Source organism: Amphibalanus amphitrite, unplaced genomic scaffold (assembly GCF_019059575.1).
Source record: "Amphibalanus amphitrite isolate SeventyFive unplaced genomic scaffold, NRLGWU_Aamphi_draft 001332F_arrow, whole genome shotgun sequence".
Lineage (NCBI taxonomy): Eukaryota > Metazoa > Arthropoda > Thecostraca > Balanomorpha > Balanidae > Amphibalanus > Amphibalanus amphitrite.
The window spans coordinates 130906-157364 of record NW_024882825.1 but is presented as its reverse complement, the minus strand read 5'-3'; the positions used below and the strand labels follow the sequence as shown (position 1 = coordinate 157364).

General features: G+C 44.9%; 1 protein-coding gene across 3 annotated transcripts in view; it reads left to right on the top strand.

Annotated features, from left to right (window-relative positions):
* Nucleotides 1-26459, top strand: part of LOC122372220 (protein amalgam-like) — a 67920-nt gene that overhangs the window by 5595 nt on the left and 35866 nt on the right. For all 3 annotated transcript variants that reach the window (XM_043349143.1, XM_043349142.1, XM_043349141.1), the window contains exons 2-4: nucleotides 7528-7650; nucleotides 9948-10148; nucleotides 10902-11023. In XM_043349143.1, coding sequence (XP_043205078.1) covers nucleotides 7528-7650; nucleotides 9948-10148; nucleotides 10902-11023 — 446 coding nt within the window. The remainder of the gene's footprint in view (nucleotides 1-7527; nucleotides 7651-9947; nucleotides 10149-10901; nucleotides 11024-26459) is intronic.

Here is a 26459-nt window from a genome sequence, read left to right as displayed (position 1 = left end):
GCAAGTGGGCCGGCCGCCCGAGACGCCATCTTCCCCACCGTGGACCGTTGTCTGTGCTACAGGGCGCCCGCCCTCACCCAACCGCCGGTCCGGCCGCGGCGCGTCCACTTCGGCAAATAGAGCGGCGACGCTCTTACCTTCCCTAAGCGATTTTTCCCGCCCCCCCCCCCCCCCTCCACCAGGCGCTGTAAAACTCCAACCAAACCAAGTGACAGAGGTGAGTCGAAGCCCAACCCCCATTGTGTGATCAGTTACGTTTACCCACCAACCTTGCCAACTGCCGGTCGTCTCGTGGCCGCGACCGGGCCTGACTGAGCAGGCCACTTTACGCCGCCCCTCCTGGAGCACGTAAGGAAGGGCGGCATAGACAGAGTGTGAGAGGGCCGGCCGGCAGATCATCAGCCCATCATACAGCAAACACCTACAGGTCACTCCGTTTTGGCGGTTTTTGGCGTGTTTGAGGACGTAAGGACAGGAGCCGCCGCCCGGCACCGGGCAGGCGGCACCGAGGGCAGGCCTCAAATGGCCAAATGGATGACATGCATCGCTGGGAGGTAAGCACGGGAGTGAGCGCTAAGGACAGAACGGTTAGTTATCGCACAAAGATAACTGAGGTTCTGGCCAGCGGGAAACGGACGGGAGACCGGCGCAGCGACCATCGTGGGTTGGAGGCTGGGGCGGAGAGGGGACGGGAGAGAAGAACGGGGCAGTAAAGTACACACGGCCGGGCCGCCGGCAGTGATAACTGATAACACCCTAGAGTGACAAACAGGGGAGGTGGGCCGAGTGGTGAGGATTGAATTGGCTGTGTACCTGACACTCTAGCTAACCTAGCTAAACGTAGACGCATGCGAAATTCAATGCATGGTTAATGGGATTCTGGACCCAAGAAACGCATGCAATATTGCATGCGTTTCTTGGGTCCAGAATCCCATTAACCATGCATTGAATTTCGCATGCGTCTACGTTTAGCTAGGTTAGCTAGAGTGTCAGGTACACAGCCAATTCAATCCTCACCAGCCACAGACTTATCTATGTACATATATACAGAAGTCTGCGAATTAACTATTCCAGCAATATCACTTACCAGTGTTTCAATTTGCTGCTACAAATCCCAACTGAGTTTCAGAACCGCATAAAACCGCATTACCAAAACGTGAGCTGTGAATTTAGTTTGTCTTTTTTTTGGGAGGCTCTCTCATAACAAAAGCACAGCACATGGCACCACACGTGGCCGTTGCCAAAAGTAGATCAGTTGGGCAAACTAGACCTTTGGAATCAAAATATGGAGGCATCAAAAGATTGATTCCTTATGACCATATTTGGGCATAAATGCAGACCATTTATAACTTACCAATCACATAAAAATAAGAGAGTGTTTCAAGAAGGAGCATGTCTGATCTTGAACAGAAATGCTGGAACTATCTCCTAAGCAAAACAATATTGATCCTATCATAACAATTTGAATTCTATAGGTAGTGAAAGGCAATCAAGGAATTGATTCACTCTAAACAGATAATCATAATATTGATTCCCCATCAGCTGGCTAATCATTATTTTGATTCACAGGTAATGTTAACAGATAGGAACAATGACTTGCAGGAATACAACATTTATCTTGCTATTATTCTCATTTAGTGGTATCCTAAGCACCACAACAGATACCTATAGCATTGTTGTACTTTACCTTCACTACATTTGATAACAATTCACAATTTTTAAATGTCAAGAATACAAAAACTGAAACAACAGGTAAAAACCATATAATAAATATAAAAGCACTACAACAATGATAATTAGGGGTTTGAAAATTTCATTTTGGCATTTTACACAAATACTGATTGTTTAGTATGTGATTCATGATACAAAAATAACATACAGTGTGATTTCCTCAAAACAGCTTTTACGTGATGGACAGTGGCTCTGTCTTTTTCCCATTCACAAGGCCAAAGGGACAATTTCTTAGTTTTGAGGTAACACTTTTTGCAAACCTACCACATTTTTCTACCTTTTTAAAGAAAAATCTCACCGTCATGGGCCTTTTTTCAACCGTAACGATACATTTGAAGTCAAAAGTGTACCCAAATGAATCAAAAAATTGATTCCATGCCCATATTTGGTCATGACTCCTCCCACCAGAATCAAAATATTGATGCCTCCATATTTTGATTCCAAAAGTCTAGTTTGCCCAACTGAGATAATCTGAAGAAGTTGATGCCATTTTTGAACTTGTAATTGTATTAGGAAAGTATTAGAGGTTGGTTGCTATTCTTACTAAATCGAAATTGTGTTGCACATACTAATAGCTGATAGCTCATACGAACATTCTGGATTGGGATTTCATCAGGTGAGTTAAACCTGGCAGAAGTGGATTGCTGGATTATTTTTAACAAAACTGACCTATTTGGCTTCCAGGTTTGATTTCCTAACATCTGTCCATAGGTGGCAGAACAGGGGGGGGGGGGGGCACCAGGGTACAGTGCCCCCCATAGATTTTGGCATTTTAACATATAGCCCTACTGGCGTTGCATGGAAAGAATGGGACCAAAATGAAAATCTGCAGTGCCCTGCTGCCACTGCATCTGTCTGTACTGTTTGTTCATTGAATTTAAGTGGCTGTAGCTTGTTGATAAGATTGTCATCAGTGCTGTCATGAAAAAGTTACAATTGGTCACAAAAAGTAGCAAATGTTGTTTATTTAAATTCAAATTTAATGATGATACCTAATGATTACAAGTGGTCTTAACCAATAACCATGTCCACAAGTGATAATTCTCAATTGTATTGCACTGTAAGGTCTACAATTATGTAGGATAAGGGTTTCATTGGCTACATGTTGTCGTGAGATCCATACAGATCATAGGTACTCCACAAATTTTTGCCCGCTGGATCCACAGAGATCATAGATCCGACCCCTAAATTTTGTCGAGAGATCCATTCGGATCATAGATCCAACCCCTGAATTTTGTCGAGAGATCCACTCGGATCATAGATCCAACCCCTCTATTTTGTCGAGAGATCCACTGAGATCATAGATCCAGCTCTCGGATCCAAGCACATGTCTGGTGATAACACCCTAGAGTGACAAACAGGGGAGGTGGGCCGAGTGGTGAGGATTGAATTGGCTGTGTACCTGACACTCTAGCTAACCTAGCTAAACGTAGACGCATGCGAAATTCAATGCATGGTTAATGGGATTCTGGACCCAAGAAACGCATGCAATATTGCATGCGTTTCTTGGGTCCAGAATCCCATTAACCATGCATTGAATTTCGCATGCGTCTACGTTTAGCTAGGTTAGCTAGAGTGTCAGGTACACAGCCAATTCAATCCTCACCAGCCACAGACTTATCTATGTACATATATACAGAAGTCTGCGAATTAACTATTCCAGCAATATCACTTACCAGTGTTTCAATTTGCTGCTACAAATCCCAACTGAGAATTCATGACATAGTGTCGAAGTGGTTGTGGACGTCAAAAGTGTAAAATTATGGCTGCCTGTTACCAACTCCATCGTGATCAATGGATGTTGCACATTTGTCCGCCCAGCACTTCCCGAAAACCACCTGCTACCTAGGTCGAATAGAGGCCATTCGGCTCTCTAACCCCATACTTAGTTGATGCGCTGCGCTGCCGTCGTCGGACTTGTAATGCCCCGTCCGGCTTCCAAGGGTCTGATTAAATTGCTGAAAAGCATGGCGTTCGGTGGGCCCAATTAGGCCGGAGCCGGGCCGGTATCATAGTGCGAGACGTTAGCGCCCATCGGGCCCGAATGAGTGCCATTCTCTGGAGTGAACGCGTCTCTGACGGGCTCGCCAGCCGCCACATGCCTCCGGCACCCGACAGCGAACATTCTATATCGGGGCCCGACCACTTACTACAAGAGAGGAGCATATGTGTGGTTGGACCTGGTTTTATTTCACTAGTGTTTGTTGGTAGCGTTTTACTGGATCGTATTTTTACGAATACGGAAACTCATTTTATTTCCTGGCTTGATTTTATACAGTCGGACTCAGTTGAGTAAATACCCTTGCAAGATTAACCCTCGCCCGCACATGCCATTTTCCCATCCTAGAACGCACTTGGGGGGGGGGGGAGGGTTGCCACCCCCCGCGCCATTTCGTTCCTGTTGGAGATAGAGCTTAGCGGTAAAGACCAAAAAGATTCTTTGGGAAGAGACGAATCCAATGATACCCAGTTTTACCTTCTCAGGTCAGTCATTGACCTTCCAGGTCAGGTCAAACTAAAAAATATTGCTGTTTTGGGTCACCGTTGGATATCAAGTGCGCTGCTTATCAAATACCGATGACGATGCTGTTTTCTGGTGCCAAGCTAGCTAGAACCTCTTTGTCACACTACCCAACCAGAATTTTGCTGCTGAGGTCATTTCAGGTCAAGTTAGGTCAATGTCAATTATATGTGTTTGTATGTCTGTGTGTGTCTGTGTGTATACTGATGTGTGCACCGATTGTTTTTGGGTCCATATTACATGAAATCATGATCTGAGAAGCTTTTACCAAAAATGCAGTCAAAAAACTTCACAAAAAGTAAATTCAGCTTGCCTAAAACGCAATTATCTTAGATGACCTAGGTTGACCTTGACCCTGACCTTGACCCCTGTACATCGCCGAACAACATGTTCCATGATAGGTGGGAGGTAAGACTGGCAAAAAAGGCCGAAATCAGGGTGTCAAAAGCTCACAAGGCCCATGGCAAGCGCAAGATGTTGAGAATTGGCCATTTGGGTCATGACATGACCTGAAAAACAAGGTCATATCTCCAAAACCAAAAATCACAGAAACTTGAAATTTTCAGTGGACATGAAGAAAGGATAGAGGAGCAGCTATACGAAAAATCAGCCTTCTAGCTTTAAAAATGTTGAGTGCAGAGCAGAAAGACTACCTGGGGGGGGGGGGGGGTGGCAACCACCCCCCCCCCCCATGTGCGGGCGAGGGTTAATTTAATAGCCAAATGTAACTGGGCGTAATGCTAAAATCTTACAAAGCACCCAAGAAGAAAACAACAGCCCAGAAATAGACCTTAATACAACGGTTTTAGGAAAACGGCTGTACATAGACTGCAGAAATGCTTCTTCCAGAGCTTCGTTCTAGTTCCAGATGGTCTAATTTTGAACGCATTTGTCAAAGGTATTGCTGTAAATGGAGAGCAGGTACCTACACGACTTGAACTAGCAATTAACAATATTAATACGGGAAACCATGCACCAGAGGCAAATATAACTTCGTCTCAAAATAGATGAAGCTCTTCTTCCTCAAGTTCCTTGCTATGGTCACTAAGCTAAATGAGCTAAGGTCGTATACCCTAGGCCACTTTTATACAGCTTCGGGGTAATTATAGAAAATGGTTATGGGTGAAACTAATCGCTGCTTTACAAATATCGACACTCTTGTGCAACACATAATATCCATGCATATCGCACAACCACCAATCCTCCTTCAAAATTATAAGCGTGAGAATCTCCGAACCCTATCGTGAGTGAAACAACAAACCTCATATTCACGAGCACTCGGCTAGGAGAGCAGCATCGACAACACCCACGCCCCTCCTCGACCACACTCTATCCACCAGTCGCCCTGCTACGTCAGGTCACACGAGCCTCGCGAGATCGCGTGCCGGCGGGAAGGTCATTTTCTGCGCTGATGCACTGGCGGTCCACCTTTATTGGCCCCGCGGCGGCGGCCGCTGGCTGCCGTCGCTGGCCGCGGCTGCCCGACCTCCGTCCGTCGCCGCCGGCGGGCGGGGACGGCGGTCCGAAGGTCGGGGTCACGCCGGCGGCTTGGCGGGGCTCGACCAAGACAATGCAGGGAACGATGTCGGGCCTAATTAATTGCGCTCGTGTCGATGGGACTTCACTGTTGGGCTGTCATCAGCCCGGCTAATTTGCAGGTCGGCTTGGCAGGATTGAAGGATTTCGTTGGACCGTGCTGGAGCCTGGAGTCCAATGTATTGTAACATATCGGCAGCAAAGGTCGCCAAGAAAAATGCGCTTGAACGGCTGATGCGCTCGATATGTTCTGTTGTCACGCACGCCAGATAGTGTCCGAAATATACCTATTCACAGGCATAGATAACATGAATCTATGTCACAGGAAAAGATGATGTTTGTCAATTCTCTAGTCTAGCCACATCAACATTTCTTTGCACAGGTTCAATAAACTCTAATGGATAACAGCATCAAGATAGCTGAAAAGATCCGATGCATGTTTAGTAGACTTGTATGTTTGATGAAGCCGAGTTCTGTGAAAACACAAACGATAGAAGCACTGACATCTCTATAGGCTACTGCAATCTGTTCTCTTTTTTTCTCGAGGGGAAAAACCATCGCAAAACAGAGGCATCCATCACTCGCTTATCAGAGTGTCTACAAAAGCCGGCTGTCTAGTCTTCAAGAGATCCTCAGAGTGCCCCGCCCAGCCAATCCACTCTGGGTCAAAGGCTGCCCAACAGCGCCGAGTATGGCCTCTCAGCTATTCGCCGTCCTTTTCAGCCCTCAAACAGCTCTGCAACATTATATGTACTCACTTTTTAGTAATTCCTTTTATCAAGCCTTCAAGCAGTTTCGAAATATTATACGTTCCATCATTTCCTAGCATCGTAGCTTCCAGCAGCTGCACACTACCGTGCTTCCAGAATTCTGTAACAACACGTTTTCCAGCACCTCCAAAGCATGACGCCTTCGAGCAATTCATCTGGTCCTGTAGCAGTTCTGGTATTTCGTTCTCGCACCTCTCGCGGCCTCCAAAGAATCATTTTCACAGCGCTATAAACTTCTAACGCTACCTCCAGCCGTGTATGGTGGGTTTCATCCTGTCACTTGCAGGCCCCTCTCGCAGTGTCGCACAGTGCTTTCGTGGAAGCAACCGGCTACTACCAAGTGATGCAAATATCGCCATAATTCACCAGCTTAGACGCACTTCGGTCCAGCTGATATGAATCTGAACTGAACTCAACACTTGACAGACCTAGTTCGATATGAACGCGAACGAATTGAAAGTGACACGAATGCATCCGGGACGAGCTACGATGCCATTGGAATGCTGGAGAACCTTATTGGTTTGATAATACAAAATGTGTCAACAGTCGTATTGGCTCGATAATTTTTGTGGAAAATTTCATGACTCTGTCATTCAGTTTTGATTATGTCTACCGGTACGATGAAAAATGGACTGCACTTAGAAAACCTCCATCAATCAAACTGCCTCTGAATCATAGTTTGCCACTGATGAGCGTGAGCGTTCGAGCGCGGAAGACAAATGCCTCCTGGCATTGAAGTGCACACGAGTTTTATGACCAGTAGCGTGATTTACTTCGCAATCGAGCCCTCATCAGTCTCACACTTCGTCTCTCGCTGTCCAAACCTGTCAATCGCCTGGCGCTACAACCCAGTGTTCCTCTGTCAGCGCCGCTCATTTATCACCATCCACGTCTGTCTGCCCGTGGTTATCACATGGGTGCTGTATTTTTGATAACCTCTGCATTTCTGACACTGTTCTGTCGTTTCAGACCGTGCCATAGCCGAGGTGGGGTCGCCGTCTGAACTGAGGCCCGAGTTCCTCTCTCAGCCTGGTGTGTTCAGCGTGAGGGAAGGAGATGCTGTGGTGTTACCCTGCAGCGTTCGGCACGTAGGTGAGTGGCCACACGGAGGGGGGGGGGGGGGACGGGGTGGCACCAGCCAGTCGGTGATAGGACGTGATGGAAGAGGCGATTTCGGAATCAGTTATCGTGGTGCAATGCTTTGCGAGCTTTCGATATGTTCGAACAGAAAACAAGACGTACTAGTCATAGCAGTCATGCATAACAATGCAAAAGTAACCGAAGGAGCTATGCCACAATGCTATTACTGAAGACTTTTCCTCTCTCCTAAGCATTTTGAAGCCTTTGAAGCCTTTTTAACCTTTACTTATCCCCAGAGCAACTTCTCGCTAGCCTGAACTACTGTGTATTCTCAGCACAGTGATGACGATATCAATGTGTGCGAGCCGTCGCTCGCTCCGGCGTCAAACGAGGAGGTTTTCTCATCACGCGCCTCCCGCAGGGCCGATCTAGCTTCGCTCACAATGATTATCCCGACGTTCAACGACGTATTTTTTTTTGTCGTTTCTCGTCCCAACTACTGTTTCCCAGGAGAAGCATCGATACTGTCGCGGCATGTCGTTATTTATTATTGGCTTTGTTAGCGTAACATAGAAGTCTGGGAAAATTATGGGAATTAGCTTAGTAAGACAGCCAAAGCGATACACAAGTCTGCTGGGTTTTCAGATGCGATTTACTCTGGTAATTATTCTTTTTCGACTTCATCGGAACTGCTAAGTTATTATCTTATCCCGGCAGGCGGTGGGCCTCGCGGCCACCTTCCGCGCGGTGGGGGGGGGGGGCATTTTTTATTGCCCCTCCCCCCGTATATCCGAAACTACTGGGGATCCGGAAAATTCAAACGGCGTTCGATAGCTCTGTCAAATTTGTTGACGGAAACCAAATTTCATTGACCTCGGGGTCACCGATGACGTCACAGGTCAGGTCAAAGATAAAATGTTTCACCGTTCACGGGTCATCTAGGGAAAGCGCTATAACACCGAGTAAAATGCATTTTGTCGAAAATCAGCGATAGGGTGTCAGTTGTCTAGTACATATGTTGCTATTAGAGGTGACTGGTCATACCAGGTCAGGTCACAGGTCAGGTCAATAAGGGTCACCAAGGGTCAACACATGAACCCAACTTTACTAATGTTGTGCGATGCATGTTTTATGGCCAATATTTCATTTCCAACTCAATGGTGTTGGTTATAAGACCATCAGGTACGGTGTAGGTCACTTTCTGGTGGAGTCATGGTCATGGTCAGGTCAAAAAAGGTCAAATTTTAAAGTTGTTAGTTTTGCATAAAATGGTTATTGATTCGATGCAGCTCATCACGGGGAGTCTAATGGTGGTCTTTTTTTGCGCTACGAGGTCTAGAATTGCTAAGAATTGAGTTTGAAAATTTGACGTCATAAATTTTAAACAGTTTTTTTTCGCTATAACTTGGCCAAAAAAGGTATCGATCTCAAATTTGGTATGTACATAGAACGCGGTTGGGACTATCACATATGTTCCGGTTTTTCGAAATCCATATTTTTTTTGGATTTTTCGGCTATTATATTAAAAAAATGGGGGGTCAAAATCCAAACATTTCAAAAATCCGAGAAAGCAGTTTTGTAGCCCTCTTAATTCTACACCTCTTATGTCTAAAACATTTTTCTGTATCTCTAAAGCTGTAGGCCTGACAGCTCTTCCCGCGAAACCTTTTTTTGGGGTCGGAAATGGCAAAAATGACGTCACTCTGACGTCATTAGCGGCCAACCTATCATAGCCTTTGGAAAAAAATTTGGTCACAATGTGCAATAGCTATTCACGGGAGGGTACTGAAAGTTTGGTGACGATCGGCGCAGCGTTTCTGAAGATATATCGAAAAAAACTAGAAACTAGGGGGGGGGGCAAAAAATTCCCCCCCCACCGCCTGGAAGGTTATGTTTTCCCGCATCAATTAACGGCATCTTCTCATATCTAGTTTTTGGCTCACACTTCAATTGATGAATTTTTGCCAAGTTTTCAATATTGATTGTGAGCTGCCCTTATCCATATAGGCAAAGGCATAGCTCATTCCTTATTGCCAGAAATGTCATCAGCTTACATAGGTAGAACCAAGGCCGTATATAGGGTAGAACGATCGGGTACCGCATCTGATTCACCTTCTCCACATCTTAGTGGAAAATGAGGTGCGCGCTCCAACCCATGCCTTTGGCATCTCAGGCACCCAGCCATGCCAAAGGCATGGGTGGCATGTCATTGCATGCCATGGCACCCAGCCATGGCCATGCCATGGCACCCAGCTCATTTTCGTTCATTCTCCATACTCATTCTCTCCTTCTATTCCTTCTCTCCACAGGGAAGTACCCGGTGGTGTGGCAGCAGGGGAAGCGGGTACTGGCGGCCCGCAGCATCATCATAGAGAGCGACCAGCGGCTCAGTTTGGTGGACGGTCACAACCTGAGGATAGACGGCGTCACGCTGGCCGACGCCGCCCAGTACTCGTGTTTGGTGTCGTCCAAACCGCTGATCGAGCTGACACATACGGTGGATGTGCTGTGTAAGTATACCAGATGCTGAGATAACCAGCTTGATGTCACCCCTGATGTAGCGCTTCTTTACGGTATGCGCAAACAACTAGAGTGACTTTTAATGGCTGATTGTCACAAAGTTACGTAATGTCATGTAGTGTTTTAGATCAGAACATTTGCATCCCAATTTTTGTTATTTATTTCGTGGTGTGTTTGTGTCGTGTCCTCATGGTGCTGTTCAATATTGTCCAATGTAAAAAGTCAAATGTTTTATTGGTATGCCCAAATGTTATCAGCATAATACCTAAACCCATCGAGACATGACTGAACTGTCCAGCGCATTGCTCGTGAACAAAATTTCCATGTCGAAAAATATTGGCATATTCTTTATATTTTTATTCTGCATCACACATGTTCAGTAACATATGAACATCACTGATATGTTTGTGAGTAGGAACTAGGACGCGCCATACACTTACCAATTTCCAAACGCGCTGCGTGCGAAGTTCCCAGACAGTGTGTCTGCCTTCTTGCTAGGAATAAATTTGATATCAGTCAATTTTGCCGTCGAAAACTTCTACGAAATGTTTATGAATATTGAACATGAATGCTTGAAATACTTTTCTTGTGATATGCAAGATGTTGAGAAAACTACATCAAAACAAATGTTGGCTCTGGCTCATCCCATAGCTGCCGTGTAATCCAAAACACATCCAAGCAGTTCCAGCAGCGATGCTCCGTCCTGTGCCGTTTGTAACGTTAACTCAATCTCCTTTCCACAGACTCACCAAAGGTGACCACCGTACCCGAATCGGGTCAGCTGATCACCGACCAGGGGAGCAACGTTACCCTGGAGTGTACTGCAGAGGGAAACCCTCAGCCAGCGATCACGTGGAGGAAACAGGTCAGTCCTCTCTCCAAAACGCCCTCCCCCCCTCCAGCTCTTACCCTTCGGGCGCGCGGTATGCTGATGGGAAATATTTGCGAAATGTAAACTCAGGCACTTCTGCTGATAAAATGGCAAGGTGCGTGCATGGCGTGGTTGCGGCAACACATGTCATTTTGATCCCTTTTCTAATGTTGTATTACAATGTTGTGAGAATACCAAAAAGGCATTCTTCTTATTGTATAACGATCATAATATAATGTCGTAAAAAGGCATTTATTATAGTATAACGATCATAATATAATGTAAAAAGGCATTCTTCTCATTGTATAACGATCATTTATAATCTAAGTTATATGTGCTGCGTATATCATTAGTGTAAATGCTGTCTAGCTTCTTTGTCTTCTAATGCGAAACACACTGCATAGCTTAACTGGTTTTACGCACGCTTATCCAATTTTCCAAAGTTAAGTGATTTACATGCGGTGTTCTTCTGCTTTTATGGCATTGAACAGCAAAATAGACTCATTTAGGTTGTGAAATGGTGCAAGTTGCTGAAAACAACGGCCATAGCTTGTTTCTGCGGTGTTATTGAAAACTTGGGTAATTGCTACGTAGGTTTTATTACAAGAGGCTTATTAATTGATAGCGTTTTGATTGCAAGAACTAACTGTGAAGGCATATGAGTAAACACGACATAATTTGGCGTTGACCTATTGCCTTCGTACCCACATACCTACAGGTGACATTGCACTGCCCAGAACGTCCGTGGAATTTTTCATGTGCGTGTCGTCCCCGAGAGATTCATTCACCATCACCCAACATTCAACTCCAATAGCTTTCTCCTTTATCCTCAATCCTTATCGTTCCCTTTTAGCACCCCATACTGGCCCTCCAGCATTGAATTGAATCTTTACCATCCATCGACACTTCTTCCTCTTACTGCGCCTCGCTGGTCTCTCCTATCCTCACCCCAGAGCCTCCACAGCTCCCTCCCGCAGCTCCCGGGCCGAGGTCACGTTCTTTGGGCACAAACGACCACCGTGGGCGTCCGGTGAGGGACGGAAAGGGGCGTGCACCGCCGTGACACAGCCCTGATCAATGAGCGGGACGCAACGAGTCGGAACGAACAGCGAGCGGCGACTGTGGAAGCTCTGTGGACGTTCTGTGGAAGCTCTGTGGATTATGTGAGGTAGCTCCGTGGAAGCTGGGGATGCTGTGTGGTGTAGAAGGTGTGGAAACCATGTGGATAAAACGTGGTTGATATGTGGACGCTCATGTTCTTTGTGGAAATGTACCACTATCGATAGTCTTTTCCGCCACGTGACCGCCGGGATACGTTGCGGGTGCATGTAAAAGGATCCGTATGGGTCGCATGCAAGTGAGTTTATAGATTCATACATATCTAGTTACATAACCAAGTCAATATCTTTCTAGACGGAATTTGAATAACCAGGCAATCTATATAAAGCATATATGCCTCACACACTTACGTCATTGTATGTGTTGCATTAGAATGCGTTCCATTCGCGACCAACATAACATGCATGTGCCATTGCCGGCACACAAACTATGCAAACATGCCATTGGTGACATAAGCCCACACAGAACCACTCTGTCTGGTCTGTCTAATCTGTCTGGTCCGTCTGGTCCGGCTGGCATGTCTGGTCTGTCTAGTCTGTCTGGTCTGTCTGGTCTGTCTGGTCTGTCTGGTCTGTCTGGTCTGTCTGGTCTGTCTGGTCTGCATGGTCTGTCTGGCGACCATCAGCGACTGTGACAGGATCAGCTGTCACTCTCTACCCGGGGAGGGGGGGGGGGGGTGGTCGTGTCAGCAGGTGAACGCGACACCATGAAGAATTCATAGACGAAGGAGAGATCAAGCCTGCTGGAAGAGCCGGCCTGCCGACTTTGCGGAATGTCGGCGGCGGTTCCCAGCTGTTTCGGAAGCTATTGCAGAGTGTCGCCGCTGTTCCGGTCGGGCGGAAATGTTGCAGCCGACCTCAGTTTGATGGTCGGCTAGTGGCGCACAGACTGGAGCGGCTATCGAGCCAGCCTGGACGATTTCGCATCCATGGGAGTCAAACAGGCGGACGGCATGTCAAAAGGGCTGCGGTTGGTGTTGTTAATATTGCAGAAATGGGAAAATATGCGCCTTCAACTCCCAGTAAATGCCAATAAACGTAGGGTTCTGCACTAGAACCAAACATAATTGTAGTTGGATATTGCTATCAACCGATTGCTTGGCGAATCGATAAATTTGTCGTATTAACTACTTATGCACCCAGCGCCAAAAAAAAACTTGTTCGCCATTCATGAAAAGTTCGTAGCTCTTGCGCTGATGAAAAAGCTTCACCCAATTGATAAGCAGAAATGAAAGCGGTCTCAAAAGCCATTGTACAACAACCCAATACCCTGCAAATATTTTTACACAACACGAAAACATCAAATATGAGATGCATCAAATAGCTGAGATACCTTTCATCCAGATGTGTTCGCCGATCCAATATTTATAAACCCATAGAAGCGGAGATTACCCCTTTCGTCGGCGCCGTCAATATTGTAGATATGCGCCGCATCGAATTTACAGCCTGCTCTGAGGCCAGACCGCGTAGATTCGCTCCGTTTTATTATTAACTTCCTTGGCCAGTCGCCGGATCGTCTTGCTGGTGCTCCTTCGGTGTGGTGGTCTGCAGAGAGGTGGGGGGGGGGGGGGGCATCTGCAGTTGCTTGCTGTTGCTGGATTATTGAGACTGCTTTTCAGGCTATCGAATCAAGAGTGCGAGTGCAAACCACCGGTGATTATAAATAGCTGGTCAGTGAGTTTCGGTTCCTGCTTGCTGGTCATGAAACTAAAGATACTAGAACTTGAGATATTCTTGTGAAGGTACAGTAACTTTTCTGACTAAAGCTGGCGAAACGCCCTCATCAATTTGCAAGGAAATGGCCGGAAATCCTTAACCATAATGACCATCAATCGATGTGGGCTATTTTAAAAACCAAACCGTATTTCATTCTCCGGATCCACTAACGACTTTGGTTGACAAGGGCACATCCATGACCGGTTTACATAGAACCGACAAGTAAACTGACGTGAGACCAGTACACTAAACTAAAAAGCCGACGACACCACCAGCGCTTATCTCATGCAAACGAGCCACAGAGTCGTTGCTCTAGCCAGAGATGTTCATCGCAAATTCTCGTCAGTGCCGGCTGTGAATCTATGAAGGCGGTGTCACGGCCTCGCCGTGGCTGTTCCCGTGACGAACGGCGGCGCGGACCGCAGAGCTCCGCTATATCGGTCCTTATTGAATCGAATGGCCGGCCGGCAGGACTGGCAGGCCGCCGCCGCGCCCCGCAGGGGGAGTGGCCGAGACCGTCGGCCCCATGACCACGGTTTTAGCTGGTGAGGTTCTCAAAGTCATGCAAGCAGGCCAAAACTACTGCCGAGCATAGGCTGCCTACACGAGCAGCTCGATCCTCATGAACACATTGGTAGGCCAGCACAGTTTTGGCGAGTTGTGTCCGACACGGTATCGTTTCGTGCTGTGGAGATTTGAGAGATTGATGTGACATATTAGATGGGGTTGTCTGGTAAGACATGACGTGCCCGACATGTGAAAGCTGCCAGGCCAGTCCAGAGCCGGAGAATAATGTTATGACGCTGGCCAGCACTATCGGATATGTTTCGCAGTGGCATTAAATGTTCCTCTTAAATACGAGGACATATATAAATTGTAATTGCAAAGCTACACTTCTTGATTATATTTTATCAGGCAAAATGAGATAGTGATCTGACAGGCTTGACTGTCAACGATGAAACGCGAAAAATGGATTTTCTTATAAACATAATGCCATAGCAATCTGTCAGGCGTGGCTGTCAAGTGTCAACGACAAACAAGTGTAAATTGAAGGAAACAAATAGAACCCCCTAAATGCGCAATGATGTGGTCCCGATTTGTTATTTTTGTTTCAAATATAAAACAGCTGGAACTTGACGGCCTTACTGGTTTTATGCTTCATCGTACATTTGAAATTCATGGTCATGATCATTCAATGGTTTACCACGTCTTTTAGAAGATCTCGCAGCTTCTGTCCAGGTACAGGTAGATAAGCGTGTCTGCGAAAATGATAAGGAAACAATGATACTATTTCCTTCTCCAGCACCCATCGGATCATCTTGCCGATTTCAGTACCATGCAAGAGCATATGTTGTGATATATACTATATAGGCATTGATGTTTTTTTTTTCCAGTTTGACTTTGTTTTCTTAAAAAAGCATTGATTCGTTAACTTAACCCTCGCATGTGTGCGGCGTTTGCCAGCTTCTAATGTGTAGGGGGGGGGGGTCGGTTGGACCCCCCCTTGCCGTTTGGCCCCTGATCGAGCTAGAGCTTCGCGGAAAAAACTAGCGTGTTGCCCGTGACGAGAGGAAGCCAATGATACCCAATTTTAAGGTCCTAGGTCATTGGGTGACCTTCCAGGTCAGGTCAATGACCCAAAGTCGGGAAAATCGGGACCTGTTAGAAAGTCGTAAATTGTGGCTGCTAAGGGGGTTTTCGGGGTGCCAATCACGAATATCGTGTTAGTTTTGATCACAGATGATGTATTTAAGCATTTAGACCAGGTCGGGTCAGGTCAGGTCAGGTCAACCAGTAGGCATCGTGACGGGTATTCGTAGTACGTGTCAACCGCCTCTGACAGCTTCGTAACATGTTACGAAGTCACCAAAACTACTTCGTAAATGTTCAAATGGTTGCTAAATTCGAATTCAGCTCCAAAAACTAGCCTAGAAACATGTACAGCTCGAAAAAGTGAGCCGATTTCACCCGAGGTCACCAAAGGTCAATGACCTGACCTGACCTTCAGGTGACCTTGACACCCACCCTAATGCATGGAAGCAACATCAAATCACATGTTTGAACGTTTGAAACCACGAAAAGCTTGCAAACGCGCCGCTGTTGCGAGCCGACATACGCAGAATCGCGATTCCGGCCAAACATGGTCTCGGAAAAGAGGTCACAGGTCAAAGGTCATTTGGGTCAGGGTCAGGGCTGCGGAGTCGGAGTCGGAGTCGGAGTCGGAGTCGGTCGGAGTCGACAGTTGTGACCGGAGTCGGAGTCGGAGTCGGAGTCGATTTTAGAAACCCGAGCCGGAGTCGGAGTCGGAGTCACCGAAAATCTGTCGACTCCGCAGCCCTGCTAGGTCTGCGGAGTCGGAGTCGGGAGTTGGAGTCGGTCGGAGTCGACAATTCTGCCCGGAGTCGGAGTCGGAGTCGGAGCTGGTTTTTGAAAGCCGGAGTCGGAGTCGGAGTCGGAGTCGCCGAAAATCCATCGACTCCGCAGCCCTGAGGGTCATGAAATTTTCAGGGTAGGTGCAAAATTGATCAATGTGAGGGTACTGAAAGTTTCGTCGCGATCGGCCGCTTTTTACGCGAGTTATTCGCGAAAAACCATGGGGGGGGGGGTCCATCCGACCCCCCCCCTACACATGCGAGGGTTAAACTTATTGAACTGTAAGTGCCATTTGTCTTCTGTGATTATCGGGAATGTACGCTAGCATAACGAGCGTGACTCACGCTGGTTTGCTTTATGAGTATAAAACATATAGTTTAGCTTATTTTATGGGCTTCCATATGTTCTAAAAATATATCAGAGGCCAGTTTTACCAACAGAAAAATAGCAGCCCGGCGCAATTTTTCTGTCAAAAACCAGCCGACGAGTTTCACCAACCAGGCGAAAAAATATCCGCCGGCGTGAAAAAGTATCAGCCAGAAAAATAGCCAACGAGTTTCACCAACGGCAAATGCGGCATTAATGGAGTGTTATTTTGCGCCATTATTTGTAGAAAAACAGCCCAAAAAATAGACGGGCGACCCCGTCTATTTTTTTGATGTCGTGTTGGAACGATTGGCCTCATTTGTTACTAATTATCGTGATTTGCGCTTCCCAGTTGATATAATAATTTAGTGTCATTCATGGCCAATTTGTAAAGCATCTGGGCTTCAAGATTAGAAGAGGAATACTGATGATATTGCGTAAAGAAAGAGCCCTTGTCACCAGGCAGGACCAAAGGAAACCAACAAGACGGGTGTTTGGTGTTGTGGTGTTAGTTTTTTCGTTTATTATTATCTTTTTGCTACAAGCACCCAACAGCAAGATGATAGAGCATTAACTAGTGGTCAGCTTACAAGTTCATTGCTCGGACGGAAGTGGAAAATAATGATGGAAGGTCATTTTCGAAAATTGAAGGTGCTTGAAGAAATGCTGGAAGGAGAGGCAGAGAGGGTAGGCTCATTGGACTCAAGATTTTAAATAAATATGTCACTGTTTTCACATGTTCAGCTACATTTGACATGGCAAGGCGCCAGCTACTGATACCACTATTACTTTTGGGTGGAACTTGCTTGAGCTGTGCGGAATAGGGAAGGTGCATTATGTCCATAAAGTTAGCGTCGTATTCGTATTCGGATTCAAATTCGAGTAATGATTTCGCTCAAAATTGGCATACAGATAGCCCATGGCACGCTGAGTTCGAAAATGGTGACCTTTTTTTCCTTGGTCAAACCGTTTGACCTTGAGAGGTCAAAATACTGCGTACCCTGTAGAATCTTTGTTTATGGTCCGATTTGAAAAATTCGACCACCAGTGTGTTCGTCTCATCGTAAAGCAGTAGCACATTCAAAAAAATCCGAGGTCAAGGTCATAGGTCAAGGTCAAGGTCACTTTAAAAATCGCCATACCCTATAAAATCTTCATTTTTGGAGCTATCGGAAAATTTCGGCCACCACTGTGTTCGTCTCATCGAGAAGCAGTAGCACATTCGAAAAATCCGAGGTCAAGATCATAGGTCAAGGTCAAGGTCACTTTAAACGTTAATTTTAGTCCCCGTACCCTATAAAATCTTCATTTTTTGAGCTATCGGAAAATTTCGGCCACCACTGTGTTCGTCTCATCGAGAAGCAGTAGCACATTTGAAAAAATCCGAGGTCAAGGTCATAGGTCAAGGTCAAGGTCACTTTAAACGTTAATTTTAGACCCCGTACCCTGTAGAATCTTTGTTTATGGTCCGATTTGAAAATTTCGGCCACCACTGTGTTCGTCTCATCGAGAAGCAGTAGAACATTCGAAAAAATCCGAGGTCAAGGTCATAGGTCAAGGTCAAGTTCACTTTAAACGTTAATTTTAGTCCCCGTACCCTGTAGAATCTTTGTTTATGGTCCGATTTAAAAATTTCGGCCACCACTGTGTTCGTCTCATCGAGAAGCAGTAGCACATTCGAAAAAATCCGAGGTCAAGGTCATAGGTCAAGGTCAAGGTCACTTTAAACGTTAATTTTAGTCCCCGTATCCTATAAAATCTTCATTTTTGGAGCTATCGGAAAATTTCGGCCACCACTGTGTTCGTCTCATCAAGAAGCAGTAGCACATTAAAAAAAATCCGAGGTCAAGGTCATAGGTCAAGGTCAAGGTCACTTTAAACGTTAATTTTAGTCCCCGTACCCTATAAAATCTTCATTTTTGGAGCTATCGGAAAATTTCGGCCACCACTGTGTTCGTCTCATCGAGAAGCAGTAGCACATTCGAAAAAATCCGAGGTCAAGGTCATAGGTCAAGGTCAAGGTCACTTTAAACGTTAATTTTAGTCCCCGTACCCTGTAGAATCTTTGTTTATGGTCCGATTTAAAAATTTCGGTCACCACTGTGTTCGTCTCATCGAGAAGCAGTAGCACATTTGAAAAAATCCGAGGTCAAGTTCATAGGTCAAGGTCAAGGTCACTTTAAACGTTAATTTTAGTCCCCGTACCCTGTAGAATCTTTGTTTATGGTCCGATTTAAAAATTTCGGCCACCACTGTGTTCGTCTCAACGAGAAGCAGTAGCACATTCGAAAAAATCCGAGGTCAAGGTCATAGGTCAAGGTCAAGGTCACTTTAAACGTTAATTTTAGTCCCCGTACCCTGTAGAATCTTTGATTATGGTCCGATTTGAAAATTTCGGCCATCACTGTGTTCGTCTCATCGAGAAGCAGTAGCACATTCGAAAAAATCCGAGGTCAAGGTCATAGGTCAAGGTCAAGGTCACTTTAAACGTTAATTTTAGTCCCCGTACCCTGTAGAATCTTTGATTATGGTCCGATTTGAAAATTTCGGCCATCACTGTGTTCGTCTCATCGAGAAGCAGTAGCACATTCGAAAAAATCCGAGGTCAAGGTCATAGGTCAAGGTCAAGGTCACTTTAAACGTTAATTTTAGTCCCCGTACCCTGTAGAATCTTTGTTTATGGTCCGATTTGAAAATTTCGGCCACCACTGTGTTCGTCTCATCGAGAAGCAGTAGCACATTCGAAAAAATCCGAGTTCAAGGTCACAGGTCAAGGTCAAGGTCACTTTAAACGTTAATTTTAGTCCCCGTACCCTGTAGAATCTTTGTTTATGGTCCGATTTGAAAATTTCGGCCACCACTGTGTTCGTCTCATCGAGAAGCAGTAGCACATTCAAAAAAATCCGAGGTCAAGGTCATAGGTCAAGGTCAAGGTCACTTTAAACGTTAATTTTAGACCCCGTACCCTGTAGAATCTTTGTTTATGGTCCGATTTAAAAATTTCGGCCACCACTGTGTTCGTCTCATCGAGATGCAGTAAAACTTTTGAAAAAATCCGAGGTCAAGGTCATAAGTCAAGGTCAAGGTCACTTTAAACGTTAATTTTAGTCCCCGTACCCTATAAAATCTTCATTTTTGGAGCTATCGGAAAATTTCGGCCACCACTGTGTTCTTCTCATCGAGAAGCAGTAGCACATTTGAAAAAATCCGAGGTCAAGGTCATAGGTCAAGGTCAAGGTCACTTTAAACGTTAAAATTCGGATTCAAATTCGAGTAATGGTTTCGCTCAAAATTGGCATACAGATAGCCCATGGCACGCTGAGTTCGAAAATGGTGACCTTTTTTTCCTAGGTCAAAACCGTTTGACCTTGAGAGGTCAAAATACTGCGTACCCTGTAGAATCTTTGTTTATGGTCCGATTTGAAAAATTCGACCACCAGTGTGTTCGTCTCATCGAGAAACAGTAGCACATTCAAAAAAGTCCGAGGTCAAGGTCATAGGTCAAGGTCAAGGTCACTTTAAAAATCGCCGTACCTATAAAATCTTCATTTTTGGAGCTATCGGAAAATTTTGGCCACCACTGTGTTCGTCTCATCGAGAAGCAGTAGCACATTCGAAAGAATCCGAGGTCAAGGTCATAGGTCAAGGTCAAGGTCACTTTAAACGTTAATTTTAGTCCCCGTACCCTGTAGAATCTTTGTTTATGGTCCCAGTTAAAAATTTCAGCCACCACTGTGTTCGTCTCATCGAGAAGCAGTAGCACATTTGAAAAAATCCGAGGTCAAGGTCATAGGTCAAGTTCAAGGTCACTTTAAACGTTAATTTTAGTCCCCGTACCCTGTAGAATCTTTGTTTACGGTCCGATTTGAAAATTTCGGCCACCACTGTGTTCGTCTCATTGAGAAGCAGTAGCACATTCGAAAAATCCGAGGTCAAGGTCATAGGTCAAGGTCAAGGTCACTTTAAACGTTAATTTTAGTCCCCGTACCCTGTAGAATCTTTGTTTATGGTCCGATTTGAAAATTTCGGCCACCACTGTGTTCGTCTCATCGAGAAGCAGTAGCACATTTGAAAAAATCCGAGGTCAAGGTCATAGGTCAAGGTCAAGGTCACTTTAAACGTTAATTTTAGTCCCCGTACCCTGTAGAATCTTTGTTTATGGTCCGATTTAAAAATTTCGGCCACCACTGTGTTCGTCTCATCGAGAAGCAGTAGCACATTTGAAAAAATCCGAGGTCAAGGTCATAGGTCAAGGTCAAGGTCACTAAACGTTAATTTTAGTCCCCGTACCCTGTAGAATCTTTGTTTATGGTCCGATTTGAAAATTTCGGCCACCACTGTGTTCGTCTCATCGAGAAGCAGTAGCACATTCGAAAAAATTCGAGGTCAAGGTCATAGGTCAAGGTCAAGGTCACTTTAAACGTTAATTTTAGTCCCCGTACCCTATAAAATCTTCATTTTTGGAGCTATCGGAAAATTTCGGCCACCACTGTGTTTGTCTCATCGAGAAGCAGTAGCACATTCGAAAAAATCCGAGGTCAAGGTCATAGGTCAAGGTCAAGGTCACTTTAAACGTTAAAATTCGGATTCAAATTCGAGTAATGATTTCGCTCAAAATTGGCACACAGATAGCCCATGGCACGCTGAGCTCGAAAATGGTGACCTTTTTTCCTAGGTCAAGCCGTTTGACCTTGAGAGGTCAAAATACTGCGTACCCTGTAGAATCTTCGTTTATGGTCCGATTTGAAAAATTCGACCACCAGTGTGTTCGTCTCATCGAGAAGCAGCAGCACATTCAAAAAAATCCGAGGTCAAGGTCATAGGTCATGGTCAAGGTCACTTTAAAAATAGCCGTACACTATAAAATCTTAATTTTTGGAGCTATCGGAAAATTTCGGCCACCACTGTGTTCGTCTCATCGAGAAGCAGTAGCACATTTGAAAAAAATCCGAGGTCAAGGTCATAGGTCAAGGTCAAGGTCACTTTAAACGTTAATTTTAGTCCCCGTACCCTGTAGAATCTTTGTTTATGGTCCCAGTTAAAAATGTCAGCCACCACTGTGTTCGTCTCATCGAGAAGCAGTAGCACATTCGAAAAAATCCGAGGTCAAGGTCATAGGTCAAGGTCAAGGTCACTTTAAACGTTAATTTTAGTCCCCGTACCCTGTAGAATCTTTGTTTATGGTCCGATTTGAAAATTTCGGCCACCACTGTGTTCGTCTCATCCAGAAGCAGTAGCACATTCGAAAAATCCGAGGTCAAGGTCATAGGTCAAGGTCAAGGTCACTTTAAACGTTAATTTTAGTCCCCGTACCCTGTAGAATCTTTGTTTATGGTCCGATTTGAAAATTTCGGCCACCACTGTGTTCGTCTCATCGAGAAGCAGTAGCACATTCGAAAAAATCCGAGGTCAAGTTCATAGGTCAAGGTCAAGGTCACTTTAAACGTTAATTTTAGTCCCCGTACCCTGTAGAATCTTTGTTTAAGGGTTGATTTAAAAATTTCGGCCACCACTGTGTTCGTCTCATCGAGAAGCAGTAGCACATTCGAAAAAATCCGAGGTCAAGGTCATAGGTCAAGGTCAAGGTCACTTTAAACGTTAATTTTAGTCCCCGTACCCAGTAGACTCTTTGTTTATGGTCCGATTTAAAAATTTCGGCCACCACTGTGTTCGTCTCATCGAGAAGCAGTAGCACATTCGAAAAAATCCGAGGTCAAGGTCATAGGTCAAGGTCAAGGTCACTTTAAACGTTAATTTTAGTCCCCGTACCCTATAAAATCTTCATTTTTGGAGCTATCGGAAAATTTCGGCCACCACTGTGTTCGTCTCATCGTGAAGCAGTAGCAAATTCGAAAACATCCGAGGTCAAGGTCATAGGTCGAGGTCAAGGTCACTTTAAACGTTAATTTTAGACCCCGTACCCTGTAGAATCTTTGTTTATGGTCCGATTTGAAAATTTCGGCCACCACTGTGTTCGTCTCATCGAGAAGCAGTAGCACATTTGAAAAAATCCGAGGTCAAGGTCATAGGTCAAGGTCAAGGTCACTTTAAACGTTGATTTTAGTCCCCGTACCCTATAAAATATTCATTTTTGGAGCTATCGGAAAATTTCGGCCACCACTGTGTTCGTCTCATCGAGAAGCAGTAGCACATTGGAAAAAATCCGAGGTCAAGGTCATAGGTCAAGGTCAAGGTCACTTTAAACGTTAAAATTCGGATTCAAATTCGTGTAATGATTTCGCTCAAAATTGGCATACAGATAGCCCATGGCACGCTGAGTTCGAAAATGGTGACCTTTTTTTCCTAGGTCAAACCGTTTGACCTTGAGAGGTCATAATACTGCGTACCCTGTAGAATCTTTGTTTATGGTCCGATTTGAAAAATTCGACCACCAGTGTGTTCGTCTCATCGAGAAGCAGGAACACATTCAAAAAATCCGAGGTCAAGGTCATAGGTCAAGTTCAAGGTCACTTTAAAAATCGCCGTACCCTATAAAATCTTCATTTTTGGAGCTATCGGAAAATTCCGGCCACCACTGTGTTCGTCTCATTGAGAAGCAGTAGCACATTCAAAAAAATCCGAGGTCAAGGTCATAGGTCAAGGTCAAGGTCACTTTAAACGTTAATTTTAGTCCCCGTACCCTATAAAATCTTCATTTTTGGAGCTATCGGAAAATTTCGGCCACCACTGTGTTCGTCTCATCGAGAAACAGTAGCACATTCGAAAAAATCCGAGGTCAAGGTCATAGGTCAAGGTCAAGGTAACTTTAAACGTTAATTTTAGTCCCCGTACCCTGTAGAATCTTTGTTTATGGTCCGATTTAAAAATTTCGGCCAACACTGTGTTCGTCTCATCGAGAAGCAGTAGCACATTCGAAAAAATCCGAAGTCAAGGTCATAGGTCAAGGTCAAGGTCACTTTAAACGTTAATTTTAATCCCCGTACCCTATAAAATCTTCATTTTTGGAGCTATCGGAAAATTTCGGCCACCACTGTGTTCGTCTCATCGAGAAGCAGTAGCACATTCGAAAAAAATCCGAGGTCAAGGTCATAGGTCAAGGTCAAGGTCACTTTAAACCTTAATTTTAGACCCCGTATAGGGTATAGGGTACGTATAGGGTACGGGGACTAAAACCAACGTTTAGTGACCTTGACCTTGCCCTATGACCTTGACCTCGGATTTTTTGAATGTGCTACTGCTTCTCGATGAGACGAACACAGTGGTGGCCGAAATTTTCAAATCGGACCATAAACAAAGATTCTACAGGGTACGGGGACTAAAATTAACCTTTAAAGTGACCTTGACCTTCACCTATGACCTTGACCTCGGGTTTTATCAAATGTGCTACTGCTTCTCGATGAGGCGAACACAGTGGTGGCCGAAATTTTCAAATCGGACCATAAACAAAGATTCTACAGGGTACGGGGACTAAAATCAACGTTTAAAGTGACCTTGACCTTGACCTATGACCTTGACCTCGGATTTTTTCGAATGTGCTACTGCTTCTCGAGAAGACGAACACAGTGGTGGCCGAAATTTTCAAATCGGACCATAAACAAAGATTCTACAGGGTACGGGGACTAAAATTAACGTTTAAAGTGACCTTGACCTTGACCTGTGACCTTGAACTCGGATTTTTTCGAATTTGCTACTGCTTCTCGATGAGACGAACACAGTGGTGGCCGAAATTTTCAAATCAGACCATAAACAAAGATTCTAAAGGGTAAGGGGACTAAAATTAACGTTTAAAGTGACCTTGACCTTGACCTATGACCTTGACCTCGGATTTTTTTCGAATGTGCTACTGCTTCTCGATGAGACGAACACAGTGGTGGCCGAAATTTTCAAATCGGACCATAAACAAAGATTCTACAGGGTACGGGGACTAAAATTAACGTTTAAAGTGACCTTGACCTTGACCTATGACCTTGACCTCGGATTTTTTCGAATGTGCTACTGCTTCTCGATGAGACGAACACAGTGGTGGCCGAAATTTTTAAATCGGACCATAAACAAAGATTCTACAGGGTACGGGGACTAAAATTAACGTTTAAAGTGACCTTGACCTTGACCTATGACCTTGACCTCGGATTTTTTCGATTGTGCTACTGCTTCTCGATGAGACGAACACAGTGGTGGCCGAAATTTTCAAATCGGACCATAAACAAAGATTCTACAGGGTACGGGGCTAAAATTAACGTTTAAAGTGACCTTGACCTTGAGCTATGACCTTGACCTCTGATTTTTTTGAATGTGCTACTGCTTCTCGATTAGACGAACACAGTGGTGGCCGAAATTTTCCGATAGCTCCAAAAAATGAAGATTTATAGGGTACGGGGACTAAAATTAACGTTTAAAGTGACCTTGACCTTGACCTATGACCTTGACCTCGGATTTTTTTTTAATGTGCTACTGCTTCTCGATGAGACGAACACAGTGGTGGCCGAAATTTTCCGATAGCTCCAAAAATGAAGATTTTATAGGGTACGGGGACTAAAATTAACGTTTAAAGTGACCTTGACCTTGACCTATGACCTTGACCTCGGATTTTTTCGAATGTGCCACTGCTTCTCGATGAGACGAACACAGTGATGGCCGAAATTTTCTGATAGCTCCAAAAATGAAGATTTTATAGGGTACGGGGACTAAAATTAACGTTTAAAGTGACCTTGACCTTGACCTATGACCTTGACCTCGGATTTTTTCGAATGTGCTACTGCTCCTCGATGAGACGAACACAGTGGTGGCCAAAATTTTCAAATCGGACCATAAACAAAGATTCTACAGGATACGGGTCTAAAATTAACGTTTAAAGTGACCTTGACCTTGACCTATGACCTTGACCTCGGATTTTTTCAAATGTGCTACTGCTTCTCGATGAGACGAACACAGTGGTGGCCGAAATTTTCCGATAGCTCCAAAAATGAAGATTTTATAGGGTACGGGGACTAAAGTTAACGTTTAAGGTGACCTTGACCTTGACCTATGACCTTGACCTCGGATTTTTTCAAATGTGCTACTGCTTCTCGATGAGACGAACACAGTGGTGGCCGAAATTTTCAAATCGGACCATAAACAAAGAGTCTACAGTGTACGGGGAGTAAAATTAACGTTTAAAGTGACCTTGACCTTGTCCTATGACCTTGACCTCGGATTTTTTCGAATGTGCTACTGCTTCTCGATGAGACGAACACAGTGGTGGCCGAAATTTTCAAATCGGACCATAAACAAAGATTCTACAGGGTACGGGGACTAAAATTAACGTTTAAAGTGACCTTGACCTTGCCTATGACCTTGACCTCGAATTTTTTCAAATGTGCTACTGCTTCTCGATGAGACGAACACAGTGGTGGCCGAAATTTTTAAATCGGACCATAAACAAAGATTCTACAGGGTACGGGGACTAAAATTAACGTTTAAAGTGACCTTGACCTTGACCTATGACCTTGACCTCGGATTTTTTCGAATGTGCTACTGTTTCTCGATGAGACGAACACAGTGGTGGCCAAAATTTTCCATTCGGACCATAAACAAAGATTCTACAGGGTACGGGGTCTAAAATTAACGTTTAAAGTGACCTTGACCTTGACCTATGACCTTGACCTCGAATTTTTTTTAAATTTGCTACTGCTTCTCGATGAGACGAACACAGTGGTGGCCGAAATTTTCCGATAGCTCCAAAAATGAAGATTTTATAGGGTACGGGGACTAAAATTAACGTTTAAAGTGACCTTGACCTTGACCTATGACCTTGACCTCGGATTTTTTCCAATGTGCTACTGCTTCTTGATGAGACGAACACAGTGGTGGCCGAAATTTTTAAATCGGACCATAAACAAAGATTCTACAGGGTACGG